The following is a 23,346-nucleotide window of genomic DNA, read 5'->3' as shown; positions in this document are numbered from 1 at the left end:
CGTGCTGAAGCTGGTATATCGTGGTCACTAGAGCGCGGGCATGGCATGCATGAAAGCCCTTCCTTGAAGCCGCATGCCGCAGATGCCGCAGCTGTCAACGGCCATTGTTATGCGTGAACGAATGTACGGGTGGCGCTAAAAGCACTAGGAAAACAGACTTGTCGGCAGCCGTCCCACATAGCGCATTAGCTTTTCAATCCTGTTCATGATACCACTCGGCGAAAAAGGAAGAGAGGCACGCGCACGGGTAAGTTCTTCTCCCCTTACTTCGTTTGCTTTTTCTGTTCGCACCCTTTCTGTTCCAATTTCCGGTCGTCCCACTAAAGAGAGAGGCAAAGACGCTTACTTCGAAAGTGCGAGCCTGCGAGGCAGTTTTGCTTTCAGAACGGCGAGAGGGCAAAAGTAAAGCCTGCTAATGCCGATGTTGCAGTTTTTGCCGCCGACTCCGTCAGTGAGCGCAAAAAAAAAAAAAAAAAAAAAAAAAGTTATGCCATAGTGGCATGTCCTGTTACTTTCTTCCCCTTGAGGCAGAGAAGGGGGCGTTTCTTTCGAGATATGTGCCCGCCAGGAGGACCAACGGAAAGATTAGCATTCACAAAGTTTGAGAAATACCAGATTCACGTGGCTTATACCGCACTCAGGCAACAAGGCAAGCGATATTGCGAATACGCAGAACCCGCACTCTGCATTTGTTCGCTGTTACGCAGGAGTAAGTGCGTCCACAAAGTTTTCAGTTAGCTGTTTGTAAAAAAGTAGTCTTTTACTTCCCATCGGGAAACTTAGGAGGAGCGCAAGCATTGCGACTTGCCCAATGCCTTCTCATGGTCTTGCACATGGCCTATTATGGGCAATAAAAAATGTACGTACTTATATATTTCTTACCAAAATTATTTTTAAAATCTTGCATAAATGTAGAAGTGCTTCCTCTCCATGAAACATACCTCTGTTCTTCAATGAACATAAGTGTGTATCAGAATACAGCGTTAACATGCGTAGAGCCCGCAACACAAGAGCTGATGGGAACGGAATTGACTATTCGTGTTGTGTACGTCTCTTGATATTTAAGTCACAACTTTTGCGCTAAATACTTATGCACTAGATGTAGTTACAGGCGACCTCACCTTATGCAGTCTTCCTCGTTTTTAAATCACTCCTCGAGACCAAAAATCTGTCAACGGAGACTGCAGCAAGGCCTCTTTAGATTATCTCTTCGAAACTCAGAAGTGAGAGGCTCAGTCTCTCTCAACACCTAGGTATCCAGCAAAACATAAAGTTGTATATAGGCTGCTGCTAGCTGTCCAGTTCCCATCACAGACTGTGGCCACAAACGTTTTTGACAAAAACTGAATTTATGGCTACAGCCTCCGTTGTACGGTGACCACGTATGAAAGGGCCACTCGCAAAAAATTATAGTAATAATAAATGAAAAGAAAAAAAAGTTGCAGTGGCTTAGCTCGGCTATGCCAGGATATACGTAGCGTTAGCAAAGGTTCAGCTGATTATTCTTAGCTTTCCTGGTTGTCTAGATTGTCAAGGATTAGCTTGATTGTCATGCTTACTGCTGCTCCAATGACACACACGCGGTATACGTATTATGTGGCACATGTATTCATTCCTCCTACGCTCAACCGCTAATTGCCAGGCAACTACTTCGGGATCCGATGAGTCAAGCTTCTCCGTTCTTCTGCGCTGTTGAGCAGCATTTGCGCTCTCCTTCTCCATGGCTATACCACACTGGCAAACGCCAGTCAGAAGCGCAGCGGCTCCAGCGCAGTGTCAGACGGCGACTGCACAGCGAGCGAGCGCGCGCCGGCGCCAGTGCGTCTACCACGGCTACGACGTCACTCCTCTGGAATGCGCAGACCGGCGGCGGCGGAGTGCGCGAGAGGTGCCGGCTCCGATGGCGCGCAAGCCGTGTGACATCACTGATCCTTGCGCATACGCAGCACGGCTGTTGATGTGCCGCGCGAAACGGGCTTGGCTAGGCCAGTGTAGCTAACGCTACAAAAGAGATCTAAACAATTCAAGGCAAGGAGCATTTCGGCAAACATTCTTAGCCAGCAACAGTACCACTCTGGTTAATCAGGAAATATATTTTCTTCTTCAGCCCACTACCTCAATAAGTGTTCCTGTAGATTTGAGGAGTAATTACACGAAATTATTCTAACACGACGCTTACGCCACAGCAGGATATGGTGAAACATTCATTTTGAATGTTCATGCCCGAAGTCTCGAAGGTGTAAACAAAGAAGTCGCAGTTTCGCCTGAATGGCGAAGCATTGATTGCGATAGCAAACCAGTGGACAGCTATACGAGGTAAGGATAGTAGTTTTATCGTCCGTGTAAATTTATAAACATAGGCATGCTAACTACATTAACAAGCATGATGTCACGCGCTCACGAGCAAACGTGAACGCATCGCACTGGACGAGCGCGGGAACTGGCTGTGAAAACTTTGGAGTGAGTAAGCGAGGCAGTAGCGAGCGAATTGACCTTGGTGCTGCCACTCGCGTCAACGCGAACTAAGCCGCGAAAACAGAGCGCAGGGCGGACTCTGTCCCCGCCGCAGATACAGCGGCCCGGGTGGCAACACTACATTTGCTAGTAGGTACAGCGTTTGACCGCTGGCGCCACGCTGCGCCGCTCGCACGTACCGCGTTTCTAGGTGGTTCCGTTCACCGAGGGCGCTCGAACGCAATGATATGGTTTGCACGAATGCAACCCATGGAAGCGTGGCTGTATGGCTTGCACGTTTTCCGCAAATAGTATTTCTCTCGCATATACGTGATGCAATAAATACCATGTAAGAAAAAAAAAGTGGCTGTATGGCTGAGTGGTTACGGCGCTCGCTTCGGGATCTTGCGTACGCGGGCTCGAAACGCGCTCTGGCTACATTTTTTTTTAATATCACGCTTTTCCCTTTTTTTCTCTCACTGTTTGCCAGCGCGGTCGCTTGAACCCCGGCGCCACGGCGGCAGCCGTGGTGCCGGGCGCCGACGCGAAGCGGCGGTCGTTGGGGTGTTGCGGAGCGCAGCGTGGCAACACCCCAAATAAAAAAATACTGCTCCAGTCAGGTAGACTGCTCCCTCCCTGATAGTGAGATTATATTTGGATCATCAAAACAGTGATACGTTTATAATACCACCGATCCCAACAGCAGGCTAGTCACCACCAGCCCAGCGTTTTCTCCGTCAACGCCTCCTCCGTTCCAACGGCGGCGGCTACAAACATGGTACGCGCGAGCGGCGCAGCGTAGCGTCAGCGGTCAAACGCTGTACCTACTAGCAATTGTAAATACGCGCCCGGGTGGGCGTGCGTGGCGTAGAACGCTCCTCGCCCCTCCCTAGCCTCCGTACCCTCTACCCTGAGCCTTGCGGCCCCGGCGGGTGCGCGTGGCTGCTGGGGCCGCCTAAAGTAGAACGCCCCTGCCCTCCCTCCGGAGCGTTGCGCGCGACTTGAAGACGGCGCGCTACCTTCCCACTTCCCTCCCTTGCGTGCGCGAGATTGAGCCGCGATCGCCGGCTCACTTTCGCACTGATTTCACTCGCACATACAGCATACGGCGCGCGGAGAAACTTTTATCACCCTTGTACTTTAAACTTAGCCTTATGACGACGGCGACGGCAGGAATGCGCCTGGAGTGTCCATTTAATTGCTATCGCAATAAAACAAACAGGTGATTGACAGAATAGACTAAGGACGTTTTGTGTAACCACTTTTATTATTTGTCCGAACTGCACATTTAAGCATTTGTAAAGGTGGTTTTTGTAACGGTGATATTTTAAAACACGTCTGGTTCTGAAAAGAGGTAGACGATTTAATCAAGTATAGTCGCAGTAAAACAGATCGAAGAGGCATTTGACTATGGTTTCATAAATGATACCGTTAAGACGGCGTTATTAATACTACACAAGCATACAGATTAACTTCTTGAGCTGGTGTTGCAGATGAGGCGGCAATGTAAAATGATATCTATACACGATGTCAGTGCTCGAAGAATGATTTACAAGCTCTAAGCGTTCGGCATGCCTGTTTCATGCACGTCGCAATGGCGCAGGACCACATAACAGGTGTGAAGATTTCTTTTCTTTTTTTGTAAGTAATACCCGCAGTGAAAAGACGAACAATCAAAACAGGAGCAGCACAAGCACACAACCCACAGGCTTCAAAATTTCGTCCCTCTTGAGTTTATACACGTTGTTCCAGTTCATCATAAGCATTACCAGTGTCATAGTGACAACATCGCGACGCATGCTCACCCGACAGAATATCGACGACATATAGTTGCAGCCGTTTCGTTCAATCATTCAACATGTCAGGTGGGTTGAAAGATGCAAACATTCAGCAGTCAACCGGTGAGGGCTCCCTCAGTCCTTGGGCACTGAGACACTCATAGACATAGACGCAATACGAGTGAAATCGCAAGCGTACAATGGCAATCATAAAACATCACCGGTAGCCAAAATGTTCCGCTTGAGCGCAACTGTCGCCGCCTCCGTGGAATCACCACTGCTGTACCACAAGTTTCCCTCGCTGAGCTTTTCTCATTTGCAAATATTATACACCTTCGGTTCTTCCAGTCTATTTACAATGGCGAGGAACGGAGACACACACGAACAAAACACCTATCGGGGATTTTGAAACCCTGCTCTCCGTGCGTGACCACCAGACATGCACACCAACCAATGGCCACGTGTGCACTTGATTACACAACAGACGCCACCACAGCGCTCCCGTTGATAGCAACCATGGGTATCGTCGTGACGTCGCCACAAGGCCGCCCGCTTTGGTGGCAGAGCGAACGCCCCTTGCCACTTAATGCGGGGCTGTTCACCGAACCGGCATCGGGTGCGTACGACGTCGTGGTGAGCAGGCCAGTGCGCTGACGCATCGTCGAGTCGCGAGCGCTGCACCGCCGACCACGGCGGTGACCACGGATGCAGGGCAGGATGTCGCAGATGCCGCGGCGTATGTGCACGTTGAAGAGCCCGTAGAACACCGGGTTCACGGCACTGTTCAGCAGGGCCACCGTCTCGGCGATGACGATGGCGGCCCGTGGCACCTTGATGCAGTAGTGGCTGTGGATGCGTATGTTATGCACAGTGAAGTACGGGATCCAGCAGAGCATGAAGCTTGCTATGATGCAAACCTGCGATTTGGAAAGATGAGGATGTTGGCGTAAGGAGCGCAGCACAATAATTGAATTTGTGAATGTAGCGAGCTTACGGACTCATGATGCGTCTACTCAGGACTAGATTACTCCAAGGAAAAACGATATAGGAAGCGGTACACAGAGGCTGCCAGTTTTCTTACCGTGAAGAAACAGCGGCAGCTGGGGACAACTAAAGAACTTAGAATGTATAGCACTGACATGCACATGACAGTCTATTGCGGCCACCACAATATGCTTGCATATACCAGCACACACGTGAATACTGTGCTCTTCTTTGGACGCTTTCCTGCTACATGGTCTTTGTTTTGTTTTTTTTCTATTTTTTCCTTTTTTTTTTTGCGAAGGTCCAGAATGACTGCCGCATACTATAAGCTAGGTCTAACGTAACAAGTATAGCGCAAGGTTTTTTTTTTTTGCTTATGAAATCCACTGCTTCCCCGTAATTTTAGGCGGCGAATTACGAGTTGGAACAGCAGTGTGATAGGAAAATACTGCACTTGTTGCATGCTTGTATTTCCAGTACAAAACAACAAGTTATAATGTAATCCTTATAGAGTTCGCTACAAATGTTCCATATACCCGTCCCTTATCGTTCTAGGTAACAGCTTCATTTGTTTATGTTGCCAAGTTTGAATACAAGCAAGGACGCATATTCAGTTTCTACTCTAAAGCGTTTAAAGACAGGCTTCACTTAATCATGATTGCTAACGTCTTAGTAGCCAAAGCAGTCGGCCAGGGGCAGGCAGTGCAATATTTACTTTCTTTTTTTTCTGTTTTCAATTGAGTTTGCTTGAAACGGCAGCGGTTTGGGCTAGTTGGTATGCCATGATTACTGGGTAGAGGGGTAGAGCGAGCAAAGCAAAACAACAATTCTATGGCGAGCCAAATAAGGATGAGCTCTCGACCTTCCAATTCTCATTTGCTTCGCGCTACCGCTTTCCCCAGTAATTACGAGTTCGCTTGCTTATTCATGTGCGCAGCGATGTTCGCAGCATAGCCAAGTCGGGAGAGGGGCAAGTGTATAAGCGAGAGCTCAAAAGGGCAGAGAGTGTGGCGAGGGGGGAGGAGGGAAGTGAGTGGAGGGGATGACCGGCGGCACAGGTGGCAGGACGGAGTTGAGCAGGAGCGGAGTCAATGCACAGCCGCGCCGAGCGCACGTGGTATGGCGCTAGTTATGACGTCAGCGCTCCCGAGTAGCAGGCGTGCTCTCACATCGGCGGGCCTCTTTCTCGCCCTGGACTTTCTCGACGTAGCACAATGGCGAAGCCGACCGCTAGAACTCCCGAAGAAGAAGCCGCTCGATTGGAACGCCGTATAGAGAAGCAGCTCATGAGCATGCTAGGAAACGGAGAGCCGATCCCGAGCAACGGGCAAGGGAGAGTGGAAGCTAATCGTTGCCGAAGAGAAGATGCAGGTGTTCGAAGCCAACTCTTCTTCGCCTAGCTTTGCACAACTTTGCTGATGCTTCCCCTCAGCTCGGCTGGTCATTGGTGTTTGCGATAGCAAAGCCACGCCCATTTTTTTTCCGTCTGACGAACTGCTTTCGCTGGTACCTCAAAACAAATTATGGTATGGCTTCGAGGCCACCCAGAGGTCTGTATCCACGTGAATAGTTCATCCCTTTCCCTCGATAGCATATAAATCGGTCACTTGGCTCTTCAAAAGCGAGCAATTAAGGTTAACGTATGCGCCTTTTGTGGTGGCATAACGAAACGTGCAAATGCTTTTAGTGATGAAGCCACCCATAAAGCGATGACTTAATTATGTAGTCAACTCGCGCGCAATGTCTTAAAAGTTAATCGGAACCACCCTGTTGTCCTAGCTGTCAAACAGCTAGGCAGAAAGAGGGAATAAGTGAGTTTTATGAGATTCCGAGTTAACTTTCACCAGGTACCTAATTATTGCGCTGTTTTTCAATGGAGGAGAGCATTTCGTTGTGGAATAATACGTGAAGCGGTCACAACAAAGACGCTTCGAAAGTCATTATCAACGAAGCTTTGAATGCATCGTGACGATTTCGCTTTAAGAAAGTCTTAGCAACTTTTGCCGACAATGAATGTGTGTTTTAGCTTTGACGGGACGATGCGAAAACGAAAGAAAAGGCAATTGAAATGAACCCTGCTCTGAATTAATTTTGTGTCATGCTTTTGCATAGCTTTCCCTGTGCGTGCTTGTGCGCGTGCGTGCGTGCGTGCGTGCGGTTTTTACAGCCATATCCACCATCATGTAAGTGCGTTTCATTGTTTGTAAACCAACACATCTCTTTCTCACTGTCTTTGTATACCTCATGAAGAGAAGCGGAGACTTGCCACATGGGACAAAAAGATCCAAGAAACCTCATAGCGGGAATGAACCCGAAACAGCCACACGAGCAGCCTGAGCTTATTAGGAACGCGCATGACTATACGCAATAAAAAATAAACTGCTTTTGTGAGTATTGTTTCTTGACAAAGTGAAGTCGTTTTTTATGGAGAAGGGAAAGGTTGGCGCTCTCTTCGGCAGCCCTTGAGGGAGCACGGCTCAGAGCTTGTTTCTTGACAGACAAGTACGTGAGGGGCACTACAACAATCAGTAAACAAAACATTTAGGAGGAGATAAGCAAAGCAAGACGCATATTCAAGTCGAAATAACCACGAAGCTGACGTTGTTGTTGTTGTTGTTGTGTGGTGGTGGTGGTGGTGGTGTTGTTGTTGTTGTTGCCGCAAAACATGGCTCGTACCCCGTTCCCTTAGAATTTTCATCGTCGTCGTTTCAGGCAGGGTTCCCACAAACCACTCGGCGTTCTCGCAGGAAATATTGAATGATGTGCTTTCCGGACGAAGGAAAGTGACCTTAGGAGAGCGAATACAACAAACTTTCTAAGCTCTCATTGCAAGGAACTGAGCTAATACTGGTTGTACCATAGAGTTTGTGTGTGTGTGTGTGTGTGTGTGTGTGTGTGTGTGTGTGTGTGTGTGTGTGTGTGTGTGTGTGTGTGTGTGTGTGTGTGTGTGTGTGTGTGTCCGCTAGGGATACGAAGAAAATGAAATGACACTTCAGACGACAACGACTTGAGTTTGATCGCTCATTCTGAAAAGCAAGCGCTGAGCCTTGCTGAGATCAAGCTTTTCAGGGTTCGCGCTTTATGGTCCCGATCGAAGACGTGCCCAGTCATGTGAAGCATGGGCTTCTCGATGTTTTCAGATCACGGACGCTCTTGCCTCAAGATGAGCGATCGTACTTGTCATGGCGAATGGGCATTGCGCACTTTCCACCGCTCACTAGGACGTATTTTCTGGCCCTGCTGTCACTGTGCAAAGCTTTAACGCAAGGCGCTTATCGACTGCTACAGTTTACAGCCCTGAACAAAACCTCATTGTCGAGTACAGCCGCGGGCACACTTGTCTAGAGCGCGGGAGAGCGTGTCAGAGCCTTCTAGCGTAGGCGCCACCGGCAGAGCAGTGGTGACCATCGCAGCGATGAATGACAGCGTCCTGGCGACGATAAAGCACCGCCTAAGAGCAGGGCTGCCTAGTTTTTACTATAGGGCTTCCTGCCGGTAATGTAGGCAAACCGATAAGATTGAGCTGCGCGACGCGATGAAATATGAGACGCCACCCGAATGCATGCTCAGAAGCTACAAGGACAGAAAAAAATTATCATACCAGCTGCTCCTCCTACAAACCGCGTTCAGGGGCAAAAGAGCGTTGCACAAGCTTTTTGAGGGCTGTTCTACATCACAATAGCGGGGCAGACGACAACCCGTGGAAGGTAAGCGTGAAAGCATGGAAGGAAAGTGCGGCATGATTTAGCGTATGTGCGCGCCCATTGTTTTGAGTATGTTCCGTCCCTTGTGCACTTTTTTTGACATCTGAAGAACCTTTACGGGCTGCAGACGATGTTGCTTGCTGGATTTTTCTTCCTCTCACAATCACAAGTTTGTCTTAGAATTCCAAAATGCGCCAACTTGCCGAACAGTCTTCGTTAGCGATGTTTTTCGTTACACGAGGATTTTTCATCACAGAAATTTAACGGATTGTACAGCCTCAGTGGCAACGTTTACCTCAGAGCATCTAGTCCGCCATTCAGGCATTACCACGGATTATTGAAAACTTCTAGCGCGAATGCTTGATTGTAACTTTTTATTTGTTGAATAACTGCTGATAGTAAATTTATGATAGTGAGTAGACACTTAGCGAGTTGCGTAACCAAGTCGTACAAACGAAAATGTCATGCGCCCTTATACGGAAAAATGTACGAGAAAGAAAAGCTTTTTTGTTTGCGTGTCTGTTTTTTTTTTTTTTTTTTTTAGGTTTTCGTTTTACAGGTGCTTTGAAGCTAGCTCGATGTTGGCTTCAAAGCACCTGTCTCTCTTTATAGTGCAAGGTGGCTTGCTGATTAAAGGTGGCTTACAGACGTTTTATTTATTTATTTATTTATTTATTTTTTGAAGTCAAGTGTATGACCAAACTTCGCTTCTTTTACAAGCTGCATCCAGAAGTACAGCGGCTGCAAGAAACTGCTGAAAGTATGTTTCACTGAAGGTCAACACAATATTTAACATGGAGCGCAAACCTCAGTATGAACAATCACAGCCTTGTTAGGAGGGAACTAAACCTTGAAGCAACTGAAGCATACCTGTGAGCTTAAGCGTCTTCGCTCGTGCTCTAGGCAGTAGCGGATGTCCTTGAGCGCATCGACGAAGCCTGGGTGGAGACGACTTCCCGTTGGCTTTGTCGCTTCCTTTGCTCCTCTGGGACGACGTGCTTGTGGCGACGAGGCAGCTGGAGCCGTCCGAGCCCGATGCCGCCCACACGGCACGCAAGAGGCGCAGGTAGCAGGCCGAGATGAGAATGCCCGGAGCCACCAGGATATACAGGGTCAGCCAGGAGAAATACAGTTGCCTCTGCCAATGACGAGTGTAGCCGACGCTGAGGCACTCGAAATGTGGACGGCCGGACGTCGTCACGCCTGTCTGCACCTGCGCAGTACGCGGACGAAACATGAATTAGGTCCCCCTTGTTGCAATCCGTATATTATAACACCATAGCATCCTGTATATTCTGTGTCTGCCGGATCGTTGGCTAACCAATGAGAAGCGGCCGTCTTTGCAACTGTGGTAGTGGCGCCACTAACATATAGGGATGGCTTGAGTGCAGCTTTGACGTTTTTGGTGTTCGCCGATACCAGAAAAAGCATTAGCATCAACAAGAGTGGTATCGACAAGTGAAGTATGAATTTGTAGCTTATAGCTGCCTTTAAGAACGAGTCCATCTGTTACTTTTGCTAGCACCACTTTATTGTCTGCCTTCGTGGTTAGTACTAACCTGGGTTCTTCCTCGACTATTAAGCAAGTCGAATCCATTAGAGTCTTAGGGTTATTCCTGGAGGCAACCGGGGCAAACGAAAAAACAATACAACACATCACAAGCAAGACTGAGGAGGTGATAAGACTGCTAAGGAGAATCACTAACAGACACAGAGGGTTGGGAGAGGAGAGCGCCACTGAGACTGGTCCACGCTTTCGCCTTGTGTCACTTCTCATATGTAGCAGGGATGCTTAGATGGACACAGACAGAGCTAAAGAAGTTCAACAGATTAATTAAAAGGCTTGTCAAAACAACATTGGGATTGCCGGTTAGCACACCGTATGATAAATTAATGAAACTAGGGCTCCACAACACAATAGCCGAAATAATTGAAGCTCAGCAAATTGCCCACCGAGAGAGGCTTTCCGAAACAAGGTCAGGTAGAGCAATACTCGAAGAGGTAAGGTGGTGCCCAAGCGAATCCAAAAATTCGGAAGACACAGTAGAACAAAAGATAGCATAAGAGAGATCATCAAGACGACTCCTTTTCCCAGAAATATGCACCCAGTGCACAACCTGGAAAGAAGAAAAGCAAGCGCCAAAGCTCTCCTGCAAGAGAAAGAACAAAACAGAGAACATGAGGCTTTTGTAGATGCTGCATGGGTCAGAGGAAAAAAAGCCTTTATGGCAGTAGTAGTAGATGCAGATGGACTCACTCGGGATGCTATTACAATCATGACTAAAGAAGTGACAGTCGCGGAGCACGTAGCGAAAGCATTGGCTTTAAGGAATACTAAGTGGACGCGAATTTACAGTGACTCTAAGATGGCTATTAGACACTTTACCAAAGGCTTTGTAACCAAAAGGGCTGCCCAGCTGATCGGTGAGATGGACAGCCAAGGGATCGAAATCCGCTGGTTTCCTACACACATGGGGTCTGTCGATCGAACTCGGAGGAATTTGAACGAGATGGCTAACGCAGCTGCACGAGGACTTACTATCCGTGCACTACGCGACCAGAACCCCAATAATATGCAGGAGGGGAACAGGGACCGATTACTTACATATAATGAAGTCACGAAGCATTACCACATGAACAGAAGGAAATTCCCAGTGCTACACGCTAAGCTCAATAGAGCTCAAGCGGTGACTCAGAGATTGTTACAGACAAGAACTTATCCTAGTCCAAACTTTATTAACAAGCTATATCCATAAAGAGAGCTACCAATCAATTGCGAGAAGTGTAATGGCGTCATTACTCTAGATCATATGCTTTGGCAATGTTCTGTGGCTTTCACAGACTGCGACAAGGAAGGAGACTGGTGGCGGCGAGTGCTTCACAGTGGAGTTCTTTTAGATCAGGTACAGGCCGTCCAGAAGGCCCACGACACGGCGCTAAGGTTAAGCCTTACTATCCCGACGTGGGAGCCGCCTGCGTCATCCTAAGGGTTGATCTTCAGGACCTGAATAAAGTTTATCATAACATACCATACCATACCATACCACTTTATTGTTTCTGGAGCGCAGACAACTTTTGACCTCGTCTGCCAATGGTACGTGCCAGTGGTACCCTGCCCTAAATATCCTGATTCTCACTCTACGTACGTGGCACTTTCTCAGATGACCGCAGTTTTTTGGTGATCCGGCACGCACAAAGAAAAAAGAAAGAAAACAAGGATTCTACAGCTGTCCCGCTATACCTTGTTTTCGTTCTGCTGTAAGTGGCATTGCTTTTTTTTACACTAGCAAATAATTTAAAAGTGATACTCATAGAAGGCACAAGTAGAAGCTTGAACATTCTGTCGATGCACGGTGCCGCGTACCATTATCTGAACACTTACTGTTGGCGCCACCATTTCGTTGCTAAGCATTTAATTAATTATGGGGTTTTACGTGCCAAAACCATGATCTGATCATGAGGCACGCAGTAGTGGGGGACTCCGGAAATTTTGACCACCTGGGGTTCTTTAAAGTGCACCTAAATCTAAGTACACGGGTGTTTTCGCATTTCGCCCCCATCGAAATGCGGCCGCCGTAGCCAAAATTCGATCCCGCGACCTCGTGCTCAGCAGCCCAACACCATAGCCACTGAGCAACCACGGCGGGTTGTTGCTAAGCCAATCTGCGCGTATCGTTCGGAAGCTCCGAATTAATTTTGCCTGTTTCTTTTACCTGTTCCGTTTATTCCTTACGAAACAGTCAAATGCTATATCCTAGTATATATATATATATAGAAAGAGAGAGAGAAAGTGTGTGTGTGAGAGAGAGAGGGATATTCGCATCTCAAAATACTTCTGTGCGAAATTAGCATGTAAACGAGTCAGCAAGCCACATTTACCTGACTCACATTTATGCGCCACATATTACACCTATTATATTGTCAAAGCAAGCGCAGACATACCTGTACGAAAATGAATAGCTGTGGCAAGGCAAGCAGAAATGCCAGCGCCCAAGAGACAGCTACCATAGCCTTGGCGCGGCGCAGACCCGAGCGTGACTCGAGGGGTCGGCAGATGGCCGCGTACCGATCGTAGCTCATCGAGGCCAGGATGAACGTGGTCGAGGCAAGGGTCACCATCTGTACGTACACGACCGCCTTGCACGCGGGGCCACCCAGCACCCAGCCTCCTGAGATCTGCGAATCACAGTAACGCACGGGCTCACCTACAGTCGGTTGCTTGAGACAGCAGTGTTCTCAACAATATACGGTTCGAACGTCATCTAAAAAATTAGGAGAAGAAGGATGAAATTGTCGTTTCGGTCGGTTATTCCATGTAAGAACGGCCGCGAAAACCCCTTTAGGATAGCATGAATAGGCGAGCCAGTCTTCCCCCATGACCAATGGCTCAGTTGCCTACTTCGCTGACGTTCAAAAGGTATAGTGCTCAGTGTTCATTCACATTTTGACGTAAAACAATGTGATATCGTGCTTCGTATTTGTTGTTCGCGAAGTATGCCAGTCTACATCATGACGGTTCCCAAGCCAGCAAGTGGAAGCGAGATTGGGGCCTATCGTATATATTTTTACGTTCATGGCACTGATGAGAAGGCATAAACTGCTGTGTTTATGCTAGTAACTTTTATGAAGAAATTCTCTAACACTTGATCTATACCTGCATCCTCTTCTAAATAAGAAAAATTTGGAGGACGATAACGCTTTGCTTTTAAGAGTGGAACGCGATAACTTTCAAAGGTCCCTAACTGCGTCTCACACTTCCCGGCAACTGCAGCTTCTGCAATGTTTACCGGGAAACGCTGGCGGCGAACGCTATGCACGAAGGCAAGCTTTCTGGTAGAAACGCGGCCTCTTGCGTGGACCGATCTTCTGTTATTGTTTCGCACTTTTAATATTACAGTCTGAGAAAATTTTACATAAAAGGCATGCGCTGTTGGTGTTTTGTTTCGCGACATTTTTTTTTTGTGGGCTGTCATTCTCAAAATTTCGAGGAATAACTTTGTAAAGAATGCAAGACAAGTTATGATCAACTTTGGTGACAGAAAAACTTTAGTGCCGTATAGATTACATACGGCACTTTTCGCTCACAATGCGCCAACACCGGCCATAATGCCGACACCGGATTTCCTGCGGTACGGGACTTCTTAACGCTATAATAAGTGCGTGCGCGAGCACACTTAGCGCAAGGGGAACCGCACGAGCCTTTAAGCCGTTATTATACTATAATCTCGGTTTAACCATAGTTTGCACACCCGCAATTAACATTTCGTTTTCAGCGGTTACAGGACATTATGGCTGATGGTCCCGCTTCACTTTCAACACTCGGTGGCCAGGTGTGCTGCCTGGCAAGAATAGTGACACAGCGAAGACGCCTTTGTCCAGGCGACCATTATTCATGTTTCTCGTGCTAAACACGAGTTCACACGTAGAGTTATTTGCATAGCGTGCTTAGTAAGTACAGCTTGCTTACCTCAAAGAGCATTTCGGACGACTGCGTGAAGAGGCCAACTGCCAGGTCTCCGATAGCCAGGTGCAGAATGAAGAGGTTGACACGTGATGCCCGCTTGGCAGCCCGTGGTCGAGCCAACACGGCCACAATAGCTGCGTTTCCCGCTAGCGTGAAGAACATGATGACTGACAGAGGGACGACGCGTTGTACCAAGGACGCGTCCCACACCACGGCGTCCGGGAACACGACGGCCTCGGCTGACCCGTTGGTCCAGCTCGCCACCGTGCCCGGGAGCGGCACACCACCCAGTCCGCGCTGGCCGCAGCGGCCGCCTCCCATGTCCCAATGACGTCACTACAGTGCCTGTGACTGCACACTCCGCTACGTCTCCGCAATCAGTGGTGGCTCCGACATATTACGCCAGCCGGTGTCGCAAATCGATGTGTCTGAAACAAAATGCAATTGCGTCCTTGTTAGTAATCTGGCAAATGAAACCATTCTGGCTACATCTAGTCCACTTTCTTGCATTGATATCGTATGCTTTATATCCTCCTGAAATCCGAAGAGAGCTGAAGTGCATAATCGTTCTTGAAGTCTTATTACCGACTGGTATGTTTAGAAACGGGAAAGATCGATTTTTTGAACCGCGATTAGATGCTGAAAACATCACGTCCACGTAGATGGACTAAGTAACCATCTCCTCGTGCGTCCTGTAATAAAAGGAGCATTTCTTTCTTTGTCTTAACATGGAGATAATGTAACATAATGGGGAACGTTGGCATGTCGATGCTGTGCCTTTGATCTTTAAGTCATCTCATCGTGTTCTAACCAATTACTTGACGGGTGTTTTCTGTCGTCTCGGACCGCACCATGGTCTAGATACAATTGGTGTACATTTTCACAGAAGGAGACAGCAAGAACATGATTAACCCATTTCCACAGAATTCCACATGTGGTATACGCACTTCATTTTCAAGAGTATCCAAGAGGGATGTTATGCGAAATCACTTTGTTAAGCGAAATGCGCGATTTATTCCAAGATGGGTACCAGGAGGACATAAAGCAGACAGCAAGAACATGATTAAGCAATTTCCAGAGAAATCCACATGTGGCATACGTACATGTACGTCATATCTACGATGAATGTTATGCGAAATCAATTTGTTATGCGAGATGCGCTATTTATTCCAAAATGGGTACCATGAAGACAAACTTTTACAAAGCTGCGCAACATCTCGTCGCTTACGTGACAGCATTCCCACCTTAGGAGGATTCGCGGTTAATTTGTCCACTGCCATAAGACGTATAACGAATTGACACATAGAGAAGCGCAGTCCCCATTCTCGTTCCAGACAATACAATTATTTCCGTCTCCGTACAGAATGAAGAAGGCAGCTGTCAAGGCTCTTCCGCGTGTGTTTTAATGCGTTAGAATTAGGAGAGTCGAAGTAGAAAAAAGTGTATGTGCGTGAAGTGCGGAAGAGCGTGCATGTTTGTATGCGCATATACATATCTATATATATATATATATATATATATCGAGCCCCTCGGTTTCCCTTCTTCTCTCGTATATATATATATATATATATATATATATATATATATACGAGGGGCTCGATTTTTGTTAACCATGACCGTATAAAGCCAACAGACGTTGAAGCCAAGAAAGCATCGTGTAAATTAGATGTGGTTGAAATCTAAACGTAGAATAGAGAAAGTAATAAACAAAAGAAAAATGAAAGTGGACGACTAGATAACTTGCCGCCGGTGGGAGCCGAATCCAAAACCTCCGCATTACGCGTGCGTGGCACTACGAATTGTTGTGACTTGATGGTCATGCTCATATATATATATATATATATATATATATATATATATATATATATATATATATATATATATAGCTTGCACACATCCCTCCAAAGCTTGCCATTGCTTCAGGTTCTGTTATTTGGCGTGTCCACTGATTTTTTGCTAATGTTCAATAACATCACATCTGTTGGAGGGTTGCTGTGCGTAATCTCGCTGTTATATAGCTTTATCAAGCAAGGAATTGACGTTTCTTGTTCTGCCGGCGCATATAGGATAAGGTTTTGCTTGATGTTATTTTGTTCACTTTGTATGAACGCGTTTCACAGGTTCCACTTAAAAAGCAGTTGGAACTTAATGCGCACCTATTGTCACCTGTTTCTTCTTGTTTCTCTTGTTTCCTTTAAGAAAACATTATGGGATACCAAACTGCCCAAAGCACCAGCTTGGTCTATTGAATCTTCGTGTGCGCTCCACTTAATCGCCATGCTTTTCAAGAGAGAGACAGAGCAAGTGAGGGAGGAAAGGCAGGGAGGTTAACCAGAAGTGAGTTTCCGGTTTGCTACCCTAAACTGCGGTGGGGGATAAAGGGGTTGGAGAGAGTGCAAAGAGAGAGAGAGAGCGAAAAACAGAACACGAAAGAACACAAAAAAAGGTATCTTGTTTGTTTACGGCAAGAATTGTTCGCCTAGAATTTTTCGTTCTCATATCAGCGCCTGTTTTTGAATAGCTTCACGGTGGAACGAATACTTAACTGCCGCCCAAGTTCACCCGACATATTTGGTTCAGATTGCTCAGTTTTCTTGCTTGCAAAACTTTAGAGCAAATGCAAATTTTAAGGGCAGATGGAAGGGCACAGCGTCAAAGAAAATCATATTCACCTCCAAAAATCTACGCTCTTGAGTACCAAACCAGTCAAAAAACGAAGGACAGAGAAGAGACGTGGCACGCACAACGACTGGACTAACAACTGTGCTTTATTGAAAAACCCCGTCTCCCCGGAAAATCAGTATTTTGACTGGTTTAATACTCAATAAGATGTACCAACTGACCCAGATCGCAACTCTACTGCATCACCACTCGTGGGGAGTTTGTTGCCCATACGGGCCAAATAAATTTGCTAAAAAAAAACTTTGCTTCTTGTATGAAACCACAACTTTCCATGACTGCAGGCAGGAATTTCGACACAGCTGTGCCTCAAAAGTGAAGCTGACGTTGCCAGAAAAACTTCCCTTTGGTTCTCCCATATTAGACGAGCAGCTGATGGTAAAAGGCGCTTGGGAGATATTTCGTATTTTCTTTCGAAGTATATCGAACGCTGCGTGCAACAGTCTACGCAATAAGGAGAACCGCGCTTCTTTCTTCTTCCAAACTAGTTCCCGAATCGTGATCTGCGTTCTAGATTGCTTTCATTTAACCCACGCTTGCCGAGTGCGTTTCTAACTTACGCTCTAAGCCTTACAGACGGTTGTCAGCGGTTTCAGGTCCAATTATTTTGTTCAAGCTCAGCGTCTTGATGCGAAGGATGTGAGATGTCGTCGGTTCGGTTCTACAACAAGGCAAATTGTAGTTCGTTGAATGTCACCTTGAACGTTTCACACACTGAAAGTGGAAAAATGGAATTGAATGAAAAAAGCTTTCATATGCAAGTCCAGGGCATGCTCGCCAATGTTAGGGAAAGGGGGAACAGAAAAAAAGAAAGTCGCCGGCGATTACGATACTCCCAAATGCGAAATTTGAGCGCAGCTGTTTAGGTGTTTTAAATTCGCAATGTATTGAGGGGCAAAGAATTTGAATCTGAATGGCAGGCTCCTCTCAGCGGAGGCGCTGAGCTCGGTCCAGCTCGTTTAGCAACAGCGGCAGACGAAACACTTCCACTGGTTGCGTCGCTCATTGCTCAGAATGAAAGCGTGGACACGGGAACGCGTGGTTCGCCCGGAGCGCATTCTCCGGCGGCGGTAGCGCAGGGGAAGAAGCGCAAGCGCAGTGGGCCCGACGCCAACGCCAGCACTTTGTTTCCATATATGGTATCAGTGGACGCGCTCGCCGCATGCCTTAGCAATGACAACATCGGCGACCGGGTGACTGCGTAGGCTACTATGGCGCCATCTCGTAGTGGGTCGCCGCCGTGGAACACGTATCGTGTGGCCTTCAACTTTCCTCCCCACCATTTCGCCATACTCTCTTCTTCCGCTTTACTCCTCGTGCTTCCGCTGCACCCTCCTCCTCCGCTTTCATCCTGGTGCTTTCTTCGCTATCGCCGTCTTTCATCCTCCGCTGCGCTCCGCTGCGCTCCGCGTTCGTTCTCTCCTTTCATCCTTCAGTGTGCTCGTTAGTATTGCCGGTTACGCCGAGACCGACGCTGGACGCAGGAACAGGCGCCTAAGGGCTGCGCTCTAATTTAGCACACTCAACTGTAGTTGTCGTCTACGTAATGTGAAGCATTGATGATTTGTTACGCACGGTTCCATGAGTAATGTAAGTGTTGTGTAGCAAACGGTTATGTACAGATTATGTGCTGTATTGTTAATATTTGTATCAGACGAACTGTTTCTACGTGCAAGATATATCACATTGAAACCAGGGGACGTATTCTGAAACGTTCCACTTCGGCGATAGTTCGCATTGGCGACAATTTCGCCTTCAGGCGCGCGCTGATTGGCTGGTTGAGCAAAATTGAATGACGTCGGGCTCAACCAGCCAAACAGCTCATCCAATTTTACTCAACTAGCCAATCGGCGCGCATCTGAAGACAAAATTGTCGCCTAGGGGAACTATCGCCAAAGTGTAATGTTTCAGAATACGTCCCCAAGCTAAAAACCCAGTAGCGTATACCTTGTGGCGCCAGTGCACATACGAAGTCGCCCCTGTGGCACATAATTTTAGCCTGCGCTATCACCGGGATCGACCCCCGATATCGGCAAGCTAGACTGCACTGTTACCGGGATCAGCCCAACAAAACCACGACATACCGCGCCCGCCCACTCGCATGCAAAAATGTGGCGGCACTCGGAAAATAATGCTTCGCAATAAATAGTTTAAAGTTCTATCTTTGCGATGATTGCTGCTTCACAGGCTAAATGCCACAGTGACTGCAGGACTCGAGTAGCATTGGCTCGTGTCGGGTGTCAAATCCATTGTTCAAGCGATGACACATTAGAGTGTGGTAGTGTGCCCGAGTAGCCTCCAGATCGGAGGAAAAAATAATACCTTTTGAGATCATCACGTCTGCTCATATTAATTATAAGGCGAAGGCCTTGTAGGGGCATTGTCCCTCCCATTCCGTATCGGGTAACTATGTTTCTAGCCTTTTTCTTGGGCCGATCTCGGAGACTGGGGAATATAAAAATGTGCGTGGATCTGGCAGATAGGTCTGGAACCTGTGGTACCGGTGCTTCCAATGGCATCAGTGCCGGTGTTACCCGTGCGGTATCGGTGGTATCGGTACTGGAGGTATTTTTACCGGTGGTGGTACGAATGATATTGCTGGTATCGGTGCTCCAAGTGGTATCGGTAGCGGTGGTACCATCGTGCAGTAGTACTGCATAGTGGCGGTACAGCCGTGTGGTGGTACCGGTGGTAAGTAGAGCGTTCTCGCAATCTTCCCACATGACTGCTAGCGTTGAGCGCTAGAGGCGCTACGCCTCATAATCGAAGGTGCAGACATGGTCGTTTCAGACGCTGCTGGCCTCACAATAAATTATTTAGTTCATACACCCCATTCTCACCTCCGTCATTGCTGAGGAAGATTGACATATCAACTAGAGTAAACTTCCAACTCTTTTTCAATAATGTACTGCTATAGCATCGTGCATATAACTTTCTCTTTGAAATTATGTGCACACTGAAGGCAAAGTTCCGCCGTCGTCATGGCCATCGGTGCCCCGGCGTGAGGTTCTGTGTTAAGTCCAAGTTCAAGAAGATTGTGTCTCCTGCGCAGTTTGCAATGGATGCGAGAGAAAGCGTGCGAGGGTGAGTCGAGAAGGATGGTGGACTGTGGCGCGCTGAACTCGAGCGTACCATAATTTTGGAGGTCACGTGATGAAGAACGCTAAATAGGGAAGAAGGGGGATGGGGGCGATGAGACGCTTCTCCCAAATGAAAGGAAATAAGACTATTCGATTTCTGAGCTACACAATGTTTCCGAAGAAACCGCAGCCACTTAGTACTATTAAGAACAGTGAAAGTAGTGTCACAAATAGGTTTGTTGGTATGGTATATCAAGAAAATACAGTATATTATACAGCAGTATAGTACAGTATTGGTATAGCATCCATATGACATTGAAATGTGCATTATTATCCACATGGAATAAGAGTGCCTTTCGACAGCGCGGACCGGAAAGCAAGGAAATATTGAGCAGTGAAGAAAAAGGACACAGTGGAACACCAACGGCGGACTGCGTAAACATTCAGACGCCACAAAGCTCTCGCTCCGCAGCACGTGCGCCTTAAAGAGCTGTATTACCGAATATCTTAAATGGGTCTGGACCTGAGCTTGTTGGTAGTGTTTCACGGCGAAAGCAGATCGCGAAAAACACGGGAGAAGAAAGAGCAAAAAGGACAGGAAAGCAGGAGTATGCATCGGCTCGTGCATCGCCCCGATCTTAAGTGAAATTCTCATCGCGCTCCGACAGGCATCTACAGGAGCCCCTTAGGTATGCGAGGTGGGTGAATATTTTAACGCGATAGCGTTAAGGGCCCCGCATCTCAGAAAATGCGGTGTCGGTGTCGGTCTCGACGTGCAGCGTCTGTAGCCAAGAAAATCATCCCGAACCACCCCGACGACACAGGCCCACCGCGTGGCCCAGAGGCGCCGATGAAATAATTAAATTTCTCAAAGTAAAATGCGTCATGAAAATCGTAAAGTACGACTTAACCACAACCTACAGGTATGATAGCGTCGGATGATAATTTTAATACACGAGAAAACATAATTCCGTTACGCAGAAACTCAAATACAAACCCATTTTGCAGCCTTTCAACCACTCATACAGCGGCGCGCCCCGGTCGGAGTACCCTGCAAGAACACCATCCAGATGGCGCTCGCCTCTTTGGCAGCCTTTTAAGGCATCCGTATGCGGAGGCAAAGTTAGAGAAAAAAAAGAAAGCCGCAGTTGCCGGGAAGCCTGACAAACAGTCAGGGATCTTTGAATGCTATTGCGTTCCACTCTTAAAGGTGAAGCTTAAGCGTCCTCCAAATTTTTCGTTTTGTTGATGGCTACATTGTTCTGTTCAATGCCAAGCCCGATAAAGTAATCGAAAAGGCTGACGAGATTGTCATGAATTTCAGACAAGCTTTCGGATTCCCAGGATGGCCAACTACGTTTTCATGACCTAACTACACTGTAACCTAACGCTACACACCTGGGCCGTAGGCACCCCTGCTGGCTGTATGCCCCACGCACGAAGAACCTGATCCTTTCACTTCTCAACATTCAACGCTCGTGAAGCGCTCACTAAGTGCCCTGGGTTGTTCATGCCCTCATCATGCAGCGCGAAGTTTCAACATGCAAGTTCGATGGCTTACGATGGCAGGGTGTCCAGCGCACTTCTTGTGGGGACCCGCGGAAGTCACTTTACCGAAGGTCCGAATCCAAATGAACAATGTTCGGCCGGAAGTGGACAAGGCAAAGGTAGCGTTAATCCAACACCACCTAGACTATTTGCAAGACCCCCCCGCACGCTGTGGTGACGTGCGGGGGGGTCTTCACGGCTGGATGGTCATTGGAGGTCCGTCCGCCCACGCCTTGCTCTTTTCCGCCTCTGAACGCTAGTGCGCATAAGGTTGAGACGCTATCGGCTACAATTATTTTTTTCCAGCTCGTTCTTCTATATTGATGCTAGGAAAAGCTGTGGAACAAAGCAGTCGAAGTTTAAGCACGTTAACGCACGTTCAATCAAATCCATACGATTTATTCGCTTGGAAGCTACGGGAACGATAGCAGTCTGTGAAAAACTATTTATGAAACAGAAGCACCGAATGAAACTTCAAAACCTGAGTTTCCAAGCAAATAATTTATTTGAGCGCGCGAGAGATGCATAAGAAATGCGGAAACTGAAAAGAAATAAAGCTTCCAGAACAAAAAAAAAAAAAAATGACCGAAGGCATACACATGAATTAAAAAAATCAGTGTGCTTTATTAAAATACCTACTGCACGTCGGCAATTGAGTGTCATGTGAGTGTCATGGTGTCATGTGTTACTTGAGTGTCATGTGAAAAGAAAATTTACGTGTATAAAATTACGTACACGGCTTTTGTAAAATGGCAATGTTCGAAAGTGGTACATATATAAAACAGCACACGGTCATTTTAGGTATGGTACAGGTTAGCCTATTGAGATGCTTTGGGCAAAACAGTGGTGAAGAGTAGAAAGGCAAGAGCTGTGTGTCGCACACACCCGTAGCACACAAAATAACGTAATACTGTAAAGTACAATAGAAGTAGGGCTTAGGTCATTACATACTGCATCCACGTTCACACCAACTACTAACAGTCTTTTGGTACGGGCAATTTCTCATTTGCTGACTTGCACAGGTTCCTCAGTAGAGTGTTTGCAATGGCACTCAAAACATTATGCATGGCGCCTTGTGGAGAGTGCCCATGATCAAAGACGTCAAGGGACCGAAGTCATCGAGGGCACTACGGATAAGTGCAACAAAGTGCTTCCTTTTAGTTAGGAAAGCCAAAAAGCTTGATGGCAGGCCACTCACAGCTAAGCTTAGCTAAAGCTATCTCAATATAAAGGACAGCGTTCACAGCTATTGCATATTGCTCCCCCAAAGCCCTGCGGCAGTGGCCTGGAAGAGCCGCGAGGTCGATTCTCGCCGCTGCGTCCGCTGCGTCGCCCATCTCACTGGGGTGACGTCACTGGGTTGGGAGAGTAGGGACTGCGGGGGCCTCGTAATGTAAACTAGTCTAGGTGGCGTTGGATGGTGGCCTACGTGCACCGTGTTTCCCGCAGCGTGAAAAAGGCGACCGGGCGTGTAGGCGTGCGAGTAGTCTACTCGGTGCATATCAACAATAGATTCCCTGTGTAAGCGAGTGAACGCCAACCACTCCGAGAACAAGGCCGGCAATAAACAACATTCCACGCGCTTCGTTCGCTGCAAGGGCGAAGTCGTGTATGATATCCCCACGCCAGGCTGTACCTCATGCGTCGGACAAACG

General features: G+C 47.5%; 2 protein-coding genes across 2 annotated transcripts in view; both read right to left on the bottom strand.

Moving 5' to 3' along the window:
- Positions 1-3,707: 3,707 nt before the first annotated feature.
- Positions 3,708-5,144, bottom strand: LOC119448124 (uncharacterized). The gene has a single exon (XM_037711593.2). It carries the CDS (start codon positions 5,126-5,128, stop codon positions 4,706-4,708), a length of 423 nt encoding a protein of 140 aa, XP_037567521.1. The 5' UTR covers positions 5,129-5,144; the 3' UTR covers positions 3,708-4,705.
- Positions 5,145-6,998: 1,854 nt separating this feature from the next.
- The window catches only part of LOC119448618 (vasopressin V1a receptor), a 65,191-nt gene continuing 48,843 nt past the window's right edge, over positions 6,999-23,346 (bottom strand). The window contains exons 2-5 of the mRNA XM_037711849.2: positions 14,388-14,812; positions 12,863-13,096; positions 9,791-10,133; positions 6,999-7,006 (exon numbers count right to left, since the gene is read on the bottom strand). Of these exons, the coding sequence (XP_037567777.1) occupies positions 6,999-7,006; positions 9,791-10,133; positions 12,863-13,096; positions 14,388-14,705 (903 nt within the window). The 5' untranslated portion in view covers positions 14,706-14,812. The remainder of the gene's footprint in view (positions 7,007-9,790; positions 10,134-12,862; positions 13,097-14,387; positions 14,813-23,346) is intronic.

The sequence above is a fragment of the Dermacentor silvarum genome, chromosome 4, assembly GCF_013339745.2.
Source record: "Dermacentor silvarum isolate Dsil-2018 chromosome 4, BIME_Dsil_1.4, whole genome shotgun sequence".
Taxonomy (NCBI): Eukaryota; Metazoa; Arthropoda; class Arachnida; order Ixodida; family Ixodidae; genus Dermacentor; species Dermacentor silvarum.
Note: the sequence above shows the minus strand (reverse complement) of the source record. Positions and strands in the feature narration are given on the sequence as shown.

Bases quoted from the DNA above. Each gene is read 5' to 3' on its own strand.
- LOC119448124 (XM_037711593.2), bottom strand. From the start codon at position 5,128: ATGCTCTGCTGGATCCCGTACTTCACTGTGCATAACATACGCATCCAC.